The 11,933-nt window shown below is 48.5% G+C and overlaps 1 protein-coding gene across 2 annotated transcripts in view; it reads left to right on the top strand.

Moving 5' to 3' along the window:
* KIF13B (kinesin family member 13B) overlaps positions 1-11,933 on the top strand; it is a 197,431-nt gene that overhangs the window by 179,017 nt on the left and 6,481 nt on the right. Inside the window, exons 38-40 of one of the 2 annotated variants that reach the window (XM_019636149.1) lie at positions 4,833-4,895; positions 8,330-8,434; positions 8,588-9,569. In XM_019636149.1, the coding sequence (XP_019491694.1) occupies positions 4,833-4,895; positions 8,330-8,434; positions 8,588-9,569 (1,150 nt within the window). The remainder of the gene's footprint in view (positions 1-4,832; positions 4,896-8,329; positions 8,435-8,587; positions 9,570-11,933) is intronic. The other variant, XM_019636150.1, reaches the window with a different exon arrangement.

Genomic DNA, 11,933 nt, shown 5'->3' with positions numbered 1-11,933 from the left:
GTCGGCAAACTTTTGAGATGGAACGTACCCGAAGAGCCGCATGTGGCTCGCGAGCCACAGTTTGCCGACCCTTGGTCTAGGCAAAGGGGTCTCTAAAATAGCTTTTATGTCTAGTTAGGAAATTCTGAGCTAATTTGCCGTATTTTTATTCATGTGGCAAATGAAAGCCAGAGTTAAAAAATGACGAGATGAGATATGAGAAGCAACCATCATCTCTCCCCTGAAATACTTGGAAGCATTTCTCTTACCTGTAACCCACTCCTTAATAGTTAATAGTTTCAGCAGTGCTCAGTGGACCGCGTGATTGCAGGTTCAGCTGGCGCTGGAGAGCTCAGTCCTTTTCCTCTTCTGTCGCTCACTCACTGGGCAACCCTAATGCATTTAGCCATTAGGTAAATATCTCTGAGCCTTGGTTTCTGTGATGTGAAATGTAGATAATTATACTTATATTCGCCTGCCTCATGGGACTTCTCCTTAATATTTATAGCTGCAAAATACTTTGCAGTCATTTTTATTAATAGTTACCAGATGTGTCGTAAGGATTAATGAGCGTATGATCTGAAATGTTTTGAGCTCCTGAAATAGGAGGCGACGGCCTGCACAGGGGATATGTAAAAGAGCATTAAAATGCAAACAATACACATTTGGAAATTTGAGCTGGTCCGTGTGAAGGACAGATGGCACACTTAAGATTTCAGTATACTTTGTAGTATTTTGGGTACTCTTAATAAGGTTGCTGAATTCATCACAGGCCACTGCCAAATATAGAAAGCTAAGTACCCCCTACCCCTGCCCATACGTATGTGCATGCGTGTACACACACACACACACACACACACACACACACACACACAATGCTGTTTCTGCTAATACCACCCTTACCCTTCTCCCTGTCGCCCTTACTTCCTGGGCATCATATTTGACTCTGTTTCCTCTGCCTCCACAGCCAATTGGTTCCAAGTATTAAGAAGTCTCCTTCAGATATCTAAATTTTAATTTCTATTTCCTTTTCCTTTTACCATCCAAACTTAGGTTCTTATTAGCTCTCCACCGAACCATTAAAGCAACTCCTTAATTGATTTCTCCATGTTTAGTATCTTCCCTGTATTTAAGGATTAATCTTCTGTAAGCATACTTCTTATGACTGCTTCATCCAGTAACCTTCGATAGTTCTTTATTGCCTGTGAAAACCAACTATAAGCTCACAAGGCCCCCTCCACACGGCCCTAACCTCCTTCCCTCTGCCCCCTTCTGTCTAGATCCTTCTCTCTTCCCCCCAGAAAGATCCTGGAAGATGGAGTCACTTTTCCCGGGGCAGAGATGTGAGTAGAGGGAACACAGTGGCTCTTTTGCTATCCTGACTTTGTCACACCACTGTTCATGTTTGAAGTGTCCCCCTGTCCTGGGAAATGACACTCGGTCTCCGAGGCCCATCTCAGAGTAAAATTGCCCTCAGGAGGGTACTCTAGGCCTGTTCCATTTGGGATCCCTTTCTCCTCCACGTCTTCTCTGCTGCTGAGATGTCCATAGCGTCTGGCCTCTTCCTCCACACGGTAGTTACTTCCATGCGTGTCCTTCCCACAGACCAGATTGCCAGTCTGTTGAGAGCAGAGCCAGGGTCTCACTGACCTTTGTGTTTCTCACGGCGCCTCTTCCTTGTGCACTGAGACCTAGTGAGTCTGTGCGGAACTGAATGTATACACTGAATCACAGCCAAGTTGCCTTCATGTAGGGCAGTGCTACGGAAAAATTGAAAATACACAAAGTGGAGAGGATCCTAGGGTGAATCCCTGTGCACTCGTTCCCCAGCCACCATGAAAATGAACACGTGGCTGAGCTTGTATGCCTGTACCCCTACTATTTTTAGCATGTACCTTTTTTTTTCATCAAAAATTTTTTTCAATTACAGTTGACATTCAATATTATATTAGTTGCAGGAGTACAATATAGTAATTAGACACTTATATACCTTACAGAGTGATCTCTTCAATGAGTCTGGTACCCACCTGACACCATACATAGTTATTATGATATTATTACTATCTTTCCTGTGCTATACCTTCCACCCCCGTGACTATTTTGTAACTGCCGGTTTGTAGCATGCACCTTTCAGACATGCTCTGTTGCAGAAGTGTCTTCCTGTGATCCCTGCTCGTCCAGAGCTGGTATCTGGCCGCCACCACTGCCTGGCACCATGGAGGGAGACACCATGACATTATTACATCAGTGCGTGACCAGGAGAGCAGGTGTGGTCAACGTATTGACTGCACTCAGGACCTGCTCAGACCTGATCTCACCTATATTTGACACCAGTTTTAGCCATTTCAGATGTGTTTAATCATCTAGTTTTCTGGCTCACCCTTCATTTAAATGGTGGGGGTTGGGTGGCATCTTTATGGAACATATTGCCTGATTAAGATGTGGTTGTTGAGGGTGAGTGACAGTGACAGGAAACCTGTGAGAGGTAGACAGGAGGTTTTCAGCTTAGTAGCTAGGAGCCATGAAGTCAGAGCCCCCGGGCCTCGGGCACCAGGAAGCCTTGGGGTCCCCTGGATTCCAGCTTGGTGTCACAGCCCAATAGGGTCCTTTCATTCATCTTAGCTAATATTTTTAAAGCATTTACTGGAATTTTCTAATTACTCTGAGTCATAAAGAAAAGTGTAAATTATGTTTCTGTGCTTTATTGAGGAGTGCAAGCATTATATCATCTTAGAAAAGGTTTCATCCTGGGTGGTTCTAGTTCCATCGTTGGTGAGACTTTTGTTTTTATACTTTAAGGGGAATGTTTATCCCTTGTATATTTTATTTATTTATTATTATTATTTTTTAAAGATTTTATTGGGGAATTGGGGGAGGGGAACAGCGCTGGGGAATTGGGGGAAAGGGAACAGACAAGTTGCTGTCGTTTTGTTCTTCAGTCTAGTTGTGGAGGACGTTGCTTCACTGGCCCAAGTTGGCACCATCATTGCGCTCCTCCCGGGTGAGGCAGATCAGTCTCCGGCTTCTGGATGGCCGCTCACTGCGGCTGCTGGCCGCTCATGCTGGCTGCTGGCTACATACGGTAGCCCATGGCAACCCACTGCAGCAGGGGCTGCTGCCTACGCCGTCGCCGGCGACTCCCAGCAGCCCAGCTCTAGCTTGAGCTGTTGTTCAGCATCTTAGCTGTAGAGGGCAGTGTCACTGGCCCTCATATGTGGGATCCGAACCGGGGCCCTCTGACGTCCCAAGCCAGTTCTTAACCATCGTGCCACTCGGCCAACCCTATCCCTTGTATATTTTAAATAAGATCTAACTGAAAGCGTAAGTTAAGTTTGAACTTACGAAAAATTTTTCCTGCCTTTATTAAGAAATAATGATCTGAACATCTATTCATTTGTTTGGGGTGGGGCGCTTCAGATAATATGAGAAAAAATGGACATATAGTCAGCGGCCCTTGCGTTCCAGGGCTGTGTGGTGGGGGGGCATGGGGTGCTTGCTTGACACTAACTCCTTTATCAAGGAGCTGACAGAAGAGTACGAAAATGGAGAACTCCTATAAGGAGAGCCCAGGAGGTGCCGTGAGAGACGTAGGAGTCATGTGTCGTGGGAGTGGACGGGGAAGCTGCAGGCCCTCCTGTGCAGTGGCCTTGCTGCCACCAGGGTACCCTCCCTCAGCCTGTTCTGCTGGCCACTCACATTGTCTCTGATTCTGCTCTTCGGCCTTAACACCCCCCAGGAACTCCCCAGTGTTTGCAGGGCCAAGTGTACGAGGTGTGATGAAAAAAATACGGTGAATGTTTAAATTAAAAAATTATTACAGTAAAAGACACATTGCCATTCACACCCCTCAGAATACTCCCCCTCACTTCAACACGCGTATCCCATCGTTCTTGCCACTTTCTGAAGCAGTTCTGGAAGTCCTCTTTCGTGAGTGTCTTTACTTCATCCTCCATCAATGACAATGCTCCGTGTCACACATCACTCCTGATACAGCAATTCCTGTCAAATAAGAACATCACGGTGTGCCCTCATCCACCTTATTCACCGGATCTGGCATTGTGCGACTTCTGGCTCTTCCCCAAAGTCAAAATGACCATGAAAGGCAAATGTTTTGAATCGATTCAGGACATCGAGGCAGCCACGACAGCGCAACTAAAGACACTCCCTTAGTCTTTAAATATTTCTCCAATCAGCTTGCCTTGCACCCCCAGATCATACCAGTCTTATCGATGTCCTGCTTTCTCTGCCCAGGCAGCTGTGATGCTCCCAACCACGTCACCTGATTTGGTTAGTTTCAGATGCCAAAGCCTTTTTCCAGGCATCTGTCCAGCTCTCAAGCCCCAGAATTGTGCTCCAGCCAGACTGGCTCCCCTGCTCCCCACTTACTGTGACTACTCTCACCATGCCTCCTGTTGCACCACGAGGTTTCTCTGGCCATCAAGGCTTGGTTCCTACCTCCTGCCCGAAGCCTTTCCCGATCGTTCCCGTCCCAGTAACTGCTCTCCATAAAGTCCTGTAACGCTCGTCTGCACAGACACAGCCCTGTGCCGAACGTATGTCGTACACGAATGGAGAGAGGGCCTGCCAGTGTGGGAGCCTACCACATAAACGACTGCCTTTAGCATGTGTCTGGTGTGCTAACTGGGGGGGGGAAGCCGCTTGCTGTGCTCTTTACAACTCTCATTTCCTTGTACAGCGTGACGCGCCTAGCACTTGGCATGCCTAGTGGGCAGTGACTTGTTAGAGTTCCCGAACGTTGACGGGCTCTCCAGTCTGTTCAGGTAAAGCCTCCCCTGGCTACCTCTGTTCTGTTCCTCCGGGCGCCTTATGCCCCTGTTCGCTTGTCTCCTCAGCCGGTGCCCCGCATCATGGTGCAGCCTGCTGTTTCGGATTTCGGGATGACCAGGATGGCGGAGGTGAGTGAGCCGGCCGGGGCGGCCCTTTGCCGATAGCTGCCCCACATATGGTGGGTGGCCCCAGTGTTATAATTGTCGAGTCCACACCCGTGGTTTTTTATTTTAGGGTTCCCGTTTTGATAATTAACTGTAATATAGGCCACCGTCTTCTCCCTCTGTATTTTCCTTGTTACACTTTGCTATTTTCAACTTGTTAATCATATGATTGCTAAACTTTTGTGTGCTCGACTGCTAATGTCGTCTGCTGCTTTAATAGCCCACTGCTAGGCAAAGGCGGTTTCTATAAACAGAACAATCTCCTTATTCTAAGTGTTTGCTTAATTCTCAGTTTTAGATTTCGTTCCGATTCATGATATCAGCGTGAAAAGACTAATGCTAAGCTAGGGAGGAAAATGGTCTCTTATGATCTCCCACAGATGAACAGCACTTCTAATCTTATGAGTAGCAAATCTATTTTCTCCCACTGTGTGCTCATTCTCTTAGGCAATGCGATATCTTCATAGGAAAATTTTATTTATTAAAACAACAGCAAAAAGGGCCAAATAATTTGAAAGAAAACTCGGACCTCCGTGAATGCCCTCCTTTCTAAAGGCCCTTTCAACCCAGTACACCCTTGGTGTTCACGGATTTAACTGAAGATAATACCATGGTCCCTCTCTCTCGCCCATGAGTAGTGTTTATTATTTTGCTGAGGCAGGACTGGGGCCCCAAGGCCAATGGGACAGAGTAGGACCAAGTCCCTTACTGCTGAATGAACCTGACCTGCCATGGCCTCTGCAGCTCAGGGCAGCTCATCGAGGGGGTTTTCTTCAGCTTAGGCTTTCACTGCAGGCTCTAGAAATGTTAATGGCAAGGATATAACCCAACGGTGGCAGATAGGTCTCCACTGACATACCCACTCCCGTCAAGTGGGAGCGGCTGCCTGCAGTGCTTAACGGAAGGAGCCTGAGGCTGCGTGCCTCGGCTCAGCAGGAAAGAACGCTACAATCAGTGTTCCCTTGGCTGCTTTTGGCCGCTTCTTTGTAGTGGCTGTGGATCTGACCTCTGATCCCTCGCTTCTCACTTCCCGGTGGCTTTGGATAAATGCTTTAACCTCTCTCGGTCATGCTGTAAAATGAATATGAATATGGAATCCTATATCAAAGGATTCACGTGGAAGCAAACAGGTAATACCAGGGAAATTTAAGGCACTGACGTCACTACACTGTCCCCTCCTCAAGGCAGGACCCAGCTGACAGCTGTGGATCTGGTGGTGATGGGGTCTCACCCAAGAGGGGACAGGGAATGCATACTATTCCAGGACCACAGTTATTGTTTGGATTCTAGGCTCTTGTAATTTATTCCTGTGTTCTTCCCTACCTGGTCAGTGATATTAAAAATAAAAGAGGAAAGAATAAATAAAACATGTATAAGTTGCAAAAGAAAAATGATTGAAGGATTGCCTAATCTTTTAGAGTATTTATGCTGGTGACAGTTATTGATCTATTGGATTTAGTAAATTTTGCAGCCTAGAGATCCATCACAAAAATGGGCTGTTAATCTCAGGAGGTGCCGTTAATTTCGTACCCTGCAAGTGTGCCTTGTAGAAAAAGGAGGGCCTCTGGAGACAGGAATATAAATGACAATTCACGTGAAAATGCATGATTTATCAAACTGCTGAGTTAAGCCAAGTGACTGTAAGAGACTTATAGATCTCAGCTGTTTCCCAGTTCAAATAAATCCTGTATTTCAAATGGAAAATGGCCATTCCTGTAATATAAATAATCTTTCCGTAAATATTGGAAAACATATTTCTTTTTCTGAACAGCACCCTCTCCACCTCCCCAGCCCCATTCTCCGTTCCTGCCTTCTTTCCCCCTTGTCAGTGTGAATTGGGAATAGAAAGATAATCTGCCACCTTCTTCATATGACTTAAGTTATCAATGCAAAAGCACCTTCCGAGCACCTTAGAAACAGTAGAATTTGGATGAGCAGTGGCTGTGTCATCCCCCAGGCGATGGGCTTTTGTGTGTGTCTCTGCCAGAGTGACTCAGACCGAGTGATGTGAGCGGGAGCGGCCAGCCGCTGCGGCTCCAGCCTCAGTCACCCCTCACTGCGGGGCTGACTGCTGCTTGGCCGGTGTCTCCTGGAATCATCGGGCCCCCTGACCTGTGACATGGGACCAGCCTTCTGCGTCAGCCCGAAGGCCCGCCTCTCAGAGAAAGTGCATGGCCTGTGGGCAGCCTCTGTCCCCTCGTCTTCCACTGCCTCCCAGCCAGTCAGCCGCAGGCCCAAGGGTCGTTTCTTCAAACCTGAGCTGGGGAAGCTGAGATGAAGCCCTTGCACATCCTCCAGTGAGATCATCATTTCACTTTTGCAGGAGAACAGTGCTCTGCTGGCTTCTAGTGACTCAGTCTCCCTGGGACGTCGGTGTTGGGCAGGGGGTCTGTCCCCACGGGAGCCAAGTTCTTAGTCTGAGTGCAGGGAGGTGGGAGGTGCTGGGGGTGGAAATGAGGGAATGGAGGGCTTAGTGTGCACCTACTGTGTGCCATGCTCTGTGGTGAGGCCTTGAATGCCTTGAACCACGCAGACCATAGGTGGCAGCCCCATATGTGCTTTGGGAAACACTACCAAGCAGTTCCCCGACACCAGCTGGGTATCTGAATTCAGCTCAGTTATGACGCTGTCTCCAGAGATAGCGTCAGGCCCCACAGGCTAAGGGCTCAGTCCCACCAGGCAGCCCTCCACTTCAGACACCAGTCTCAGGCCAGGTTGGCACCTGTACTTCCATCTAGCTATAAATCAGAGGCTCCTGTGACCCCTTCCGTGGGTTTGATTAATTTGCTAGAGCGGCTCACAGAACTCAGAGAAACGTTTTACTTACTAGATCACCAGTTTATTATAAAAGTATAGAACTCGGGAACAGTCAGATGGAATAGACACAGAGGACAAGGTATGAGGAAGGGGTACGAAGCTTCCACACTCTCTGAGTGGGAGTCTCTCTGAGCACGTCATTCACCTCGCCCCTCCGTGTGTTCACCAACCTCCAAAACTCTCCAAAACCCACCCTTTTGGGTTTTTATGGAGGCTTCATTACATAAGCATGGTGGATTAAATCATTGGCCATTTGGTGATTGATTCAACCTCTAGCCCTTTTCCCCTCCCCAGAAATCAGAATGGGACTGAAAGGTCCCCCTGCTCTAAGTATGGTTAGTTCCTCTGGCAACCAGCCCTCATCTTTAGGGGATTTCTAAGTCACATTATTAATATAAACTCAGGTGTTGTTGGAAGGGGCTTGTTATAAATATCAAGACACCTTTATCGCTCTTACCACTTAGGAAATTCCAAGGGTTTTGGAAAGAGCTCTGTGCCAGAAACGGGGATGATGACAAAATATATATTGTTATTATAAATCACAATATCACGGGCAGCTATTGAATCTCTACTTTATATAGAAGGTGAGGAGATGGAAGGGGCAAGGCATTTTCTCAGCTCTCGGCACGTGGAGAGTGGCCAGGGGCCCTCAGGATCCGGTGCGTGAAAAGCCGGGTCACCTGGAGGTAAGTGGTGAGCTGATAGTGGGGCCAGGTCTGCTCTTTTCACCATCAGAGCTGTAAGCTTTCAGCTAACACAGCAACCGTCTCGATCCTTTTGGAAATGAATACCTAACCTTGAATTCTAACCAGTTACTTGTTCCCCGCTTCCTGCTTCAGACTCACCGAGAGAGCGTGGGGGTCAGTGTGGCTCCTGACGTGGCCGTGCAGATTGCCCCGGTGGCGAAGACCTGTGACAAACCAACTCAGCTGCCTCCACCGCAGTGCGTGGCCACCAATACCCAGGTCCCCGAAGTGCAGGAGGGGCCGCCCAGCCCGCTGAGTGAGGCCTCCAGCGGGTACTTCTCGCACAGCGTCTCTACTGCCACGCTGTCTGACGCATTTGCCCCGAGCCTAGATGCCCAGGCTGGCACGCAGACTCCCGGTTCTCCCCCTCCTGTTCCCTGCCAGGCCGGCCCAGAGACTGAGCCCTCTGGCGCAGATAGCACTCTCCCTGCCCTGCTGGAGGATCAGAGCAGCCTTCCGTTACTGCCTGTCCCGGCAACGCAGACTGTGAGGAGTGACGGTGACAGTGTCATTGTGGCCCAGGCCAAGGGTACAGTTTCCTCAGAGAAGCAGAACGGAGAAGCTGGCACTTCACCCCCTGGCCTTCTCACTTCTGCCCCCCAGAATGAGTCACCCAGCACGCAGTGCGGAGACCTTTCTCCTGCCACCAAGCCGCCAGGAAGACCCAAGGACCAGGCCAAGCCAGCCACCAGCTTAGAGCCGGATGTCCCCAAACCACAGTTGCCTTCTGACCTCCTGTCTCAGTCGCCTGCGCCAGCATCTCCGTTCAGAATCCGGAAGGTGCGAACCTCGGAGCTGAAGTCGTTCACACGCATGCTCGGTGGGGACCCTGGCTCTGGTGCGGAGGAGGACCCACTGGCCTTGGGAGGTCCAGGTGACGACAGCTCTGGAGGACAGGCCCTGGAGAAGCTGGAAGTGTCCTCCGATTCTGAGGAAGCCAGTGAGGTCCCAGAGTGGCTTCGAGAGGGAGAATATGTTACCGTGGGCGCCAACAAGGTGGGCATCGTGAGATACATCGGGCCCACTGACTTTCAGGAGGGCACATGGATTGGCGTGGAGCTGGACTTACCTTCAGGTAAGTGTCACTTGTTGGGGATAGGTTCCTGGCACTGGAGGTGACTGAACATGCTAACTATCGTCTGGCAGGAAAGTGCTGGCCCCGCCTCTGGTGCTGCCCAAAATTTGCTGTGTGCCCTTGGACACGTCATTTGACTTCTCTGAGCCTCTGAGTCGCCACTTTTCAAATTCACAGATTTTCTCTAGATAAGCTTTTTCTAAGTGTTTTAAGAGGCAAGTTCTCTTTTTTTGAACCTTCAGAAATTTCTCAGAAACCTAAGACATTAATTGAAAGCAAGTATAAATTCGGTAATGAACTTTTTCTTTCTTTAGTCACAGGAGCATCTGCATTTGAACTATAACAGTAGCCACATCTGTGTTTGCTGAGTCCAGACACACCCATGCTGATGCTCAATTGTTACTAAGCCTCTTTGGCCCATGAGATTAGACAGCAAAGGTGATCTGAGATCCATTGCAGGCTTGCCAGTCTCTGAAGCCTCATTGTACAATACAAGGGCACAGCTTAAAGCAAATACATCAACTTTTTCAGAAAAACTGAGGGCAGGACTTGAGGAAATATTTTTTAACACATCTTTATTGTGGTACAATTTATATGCCATAAGCTCTACCTGGTTACAGTGTACAATTCAGTGGTTCTTAGTATATTTAGAGTTGTGTGACCATTTCCATAATCTTAATTTTAGAATAGGTTCATCACCCCTTCAAAAAGCCACATGTCCATTCGCAAGACACTTCCCCTCAAGCCCTAGATAACCATTAATTTACTTTTTGTCTCTCTAAGTTTATGTGAAAGGTCCTAATCTGAACTTTATATAAGTGGAATCCTACAGTATGTGGGCTTTTGTATCTGGCGTAGTTCACTGAGCATGTTTCCAGGGTTTATCCAGTTGGAGCATATGTTTCTCCTTTTGTGGCCGAATAATACCCCATTGTGTGGATGCCCCACATTTTGTTCATCCATTTGTCAGTTGATGGACACTTGGGTGGTTTCCACTTTTTGGCTATTGTGAATAATGCTGCTGGGACTATTTGTGTGTAAGTTTGTGTGTGGACACATGTTCTCATTTCCATTAAGTACACACCCAGGAGTTAACTATGTTTCACATTTGGAGGACTGCCATGCTGATTTCATTCTCCTTCCCACCCAGCCTCTCCACTAGGGGAGGGTTGGGAGCATTGGAGACGGGTTTTTAGGAAGCTTGTGTGTGGCCTGGCGGGTGGGGCTGTGGAGGCAGGGGGATGGACAGATAGAGCGGGAGTGCGCAGAGGGGCTCCCCTTGGTGGGAACGGGGCGCGGTGGGGGTGTGCTCTGTGACACCCAGGCCTGCCCCACACGGACTCTTTGTCTCTGGACCCCTCGGCTCAGCCGTGAAATCACTCACTGTCTTTACAAGAATGTCGTAAATTGGAAGTGGTTCTAGAAGATTAATGTAGCACAGGCTGGAATATTTTTTTCAACTCCATTTCTGCTGAAATGCAGAGGGGGATTGGGAAAGAAGTTTATGTTGGCAGTTGAACTCAAGAATTAAAGGGAGATTAGCAAATAGATGAATTCATCCAACAAATAAATAGTAAGCACCTACTATGTTCCAGTCACTGGATTCCAAGGATACCTTGGGGGGCAAAACAAAGTCCCTGGTTTCACTGGACTTTCATTTTAGAGGGGAGAAAATTACTAAGTAAAAAAACAGATGAATTTGATAGTAAGAAGTGCTATAAAGAAAATAAAATGGGCTAAGCAGATAGAGCATGGTGGGTGTGGTAATATTTTAAATAATACTGAGGGAAGCGAAGGCCTGAGTGATGGAGAGGCAGTTGGGCTGGGGCAGCACGGCAGGCTGGGGGCACCCTTCGGGCACAAGCTCCACACACGGACGAGCTCACTGCATTTGAGGGGCAGCGGCAAGGCCGGCCAGGAGGCTGGAGAGGCGAGGTGGCTGGGTCTGGAAGGGTGAAGTATGACAGGAATCCAGTGGAGGGTTTAAAAAGATACATTTTTGGGGCCGGCCGAGTGGCTCAGTTGGTTAAGAGTTGGCTTAAGAGCGCGAGCTCTGAGCAACAGGAACATCGGTTTCGATTCCTACATGGGCCAGTGACGCTGCGCCCAACCCGAGCTGTTGCTGAGCTGCCAACAGGTGGCAGATGGCTCAGCTGGTGAGAGCACGTGCTCCTAACAACAAGACTGCCTGTTCGATGGTGGGCTATGCTCACCCGCAACTAAGACTAAAGTTGGCACCTTGAGCTGAGCTGCCACCTGGATGGCTCAGGAGATAGAGCATGGGGGTCTTAACAACAAGGTTGCTGGTTCGACTCCCACATGGGATTGTGGCTATACCCACCTGCAAAGAAGATTGTAACATAG

Source organism: Hipposideros armiger, unplaced genomic scaffold (genome assembly GCF_001890085.2).
Source record: "Hipposideros armiger isolate ML-2016 unplaced genomic scaffold, ASM189008v1 scaffold_27, whole genome shotgun sequence".
Taxonomy (NCBI): domain Eukaryota; kingdom Metazoa; phylum Chordata; class Mammalia; order Chiroptera; family Hipposideridae; genus Hipposideros; species Hipposideros armiger.
Note: the sequence above shows the minus strand (reverse complement) of the source record. Positions and strands in the feature narration are given on the sequence as shown.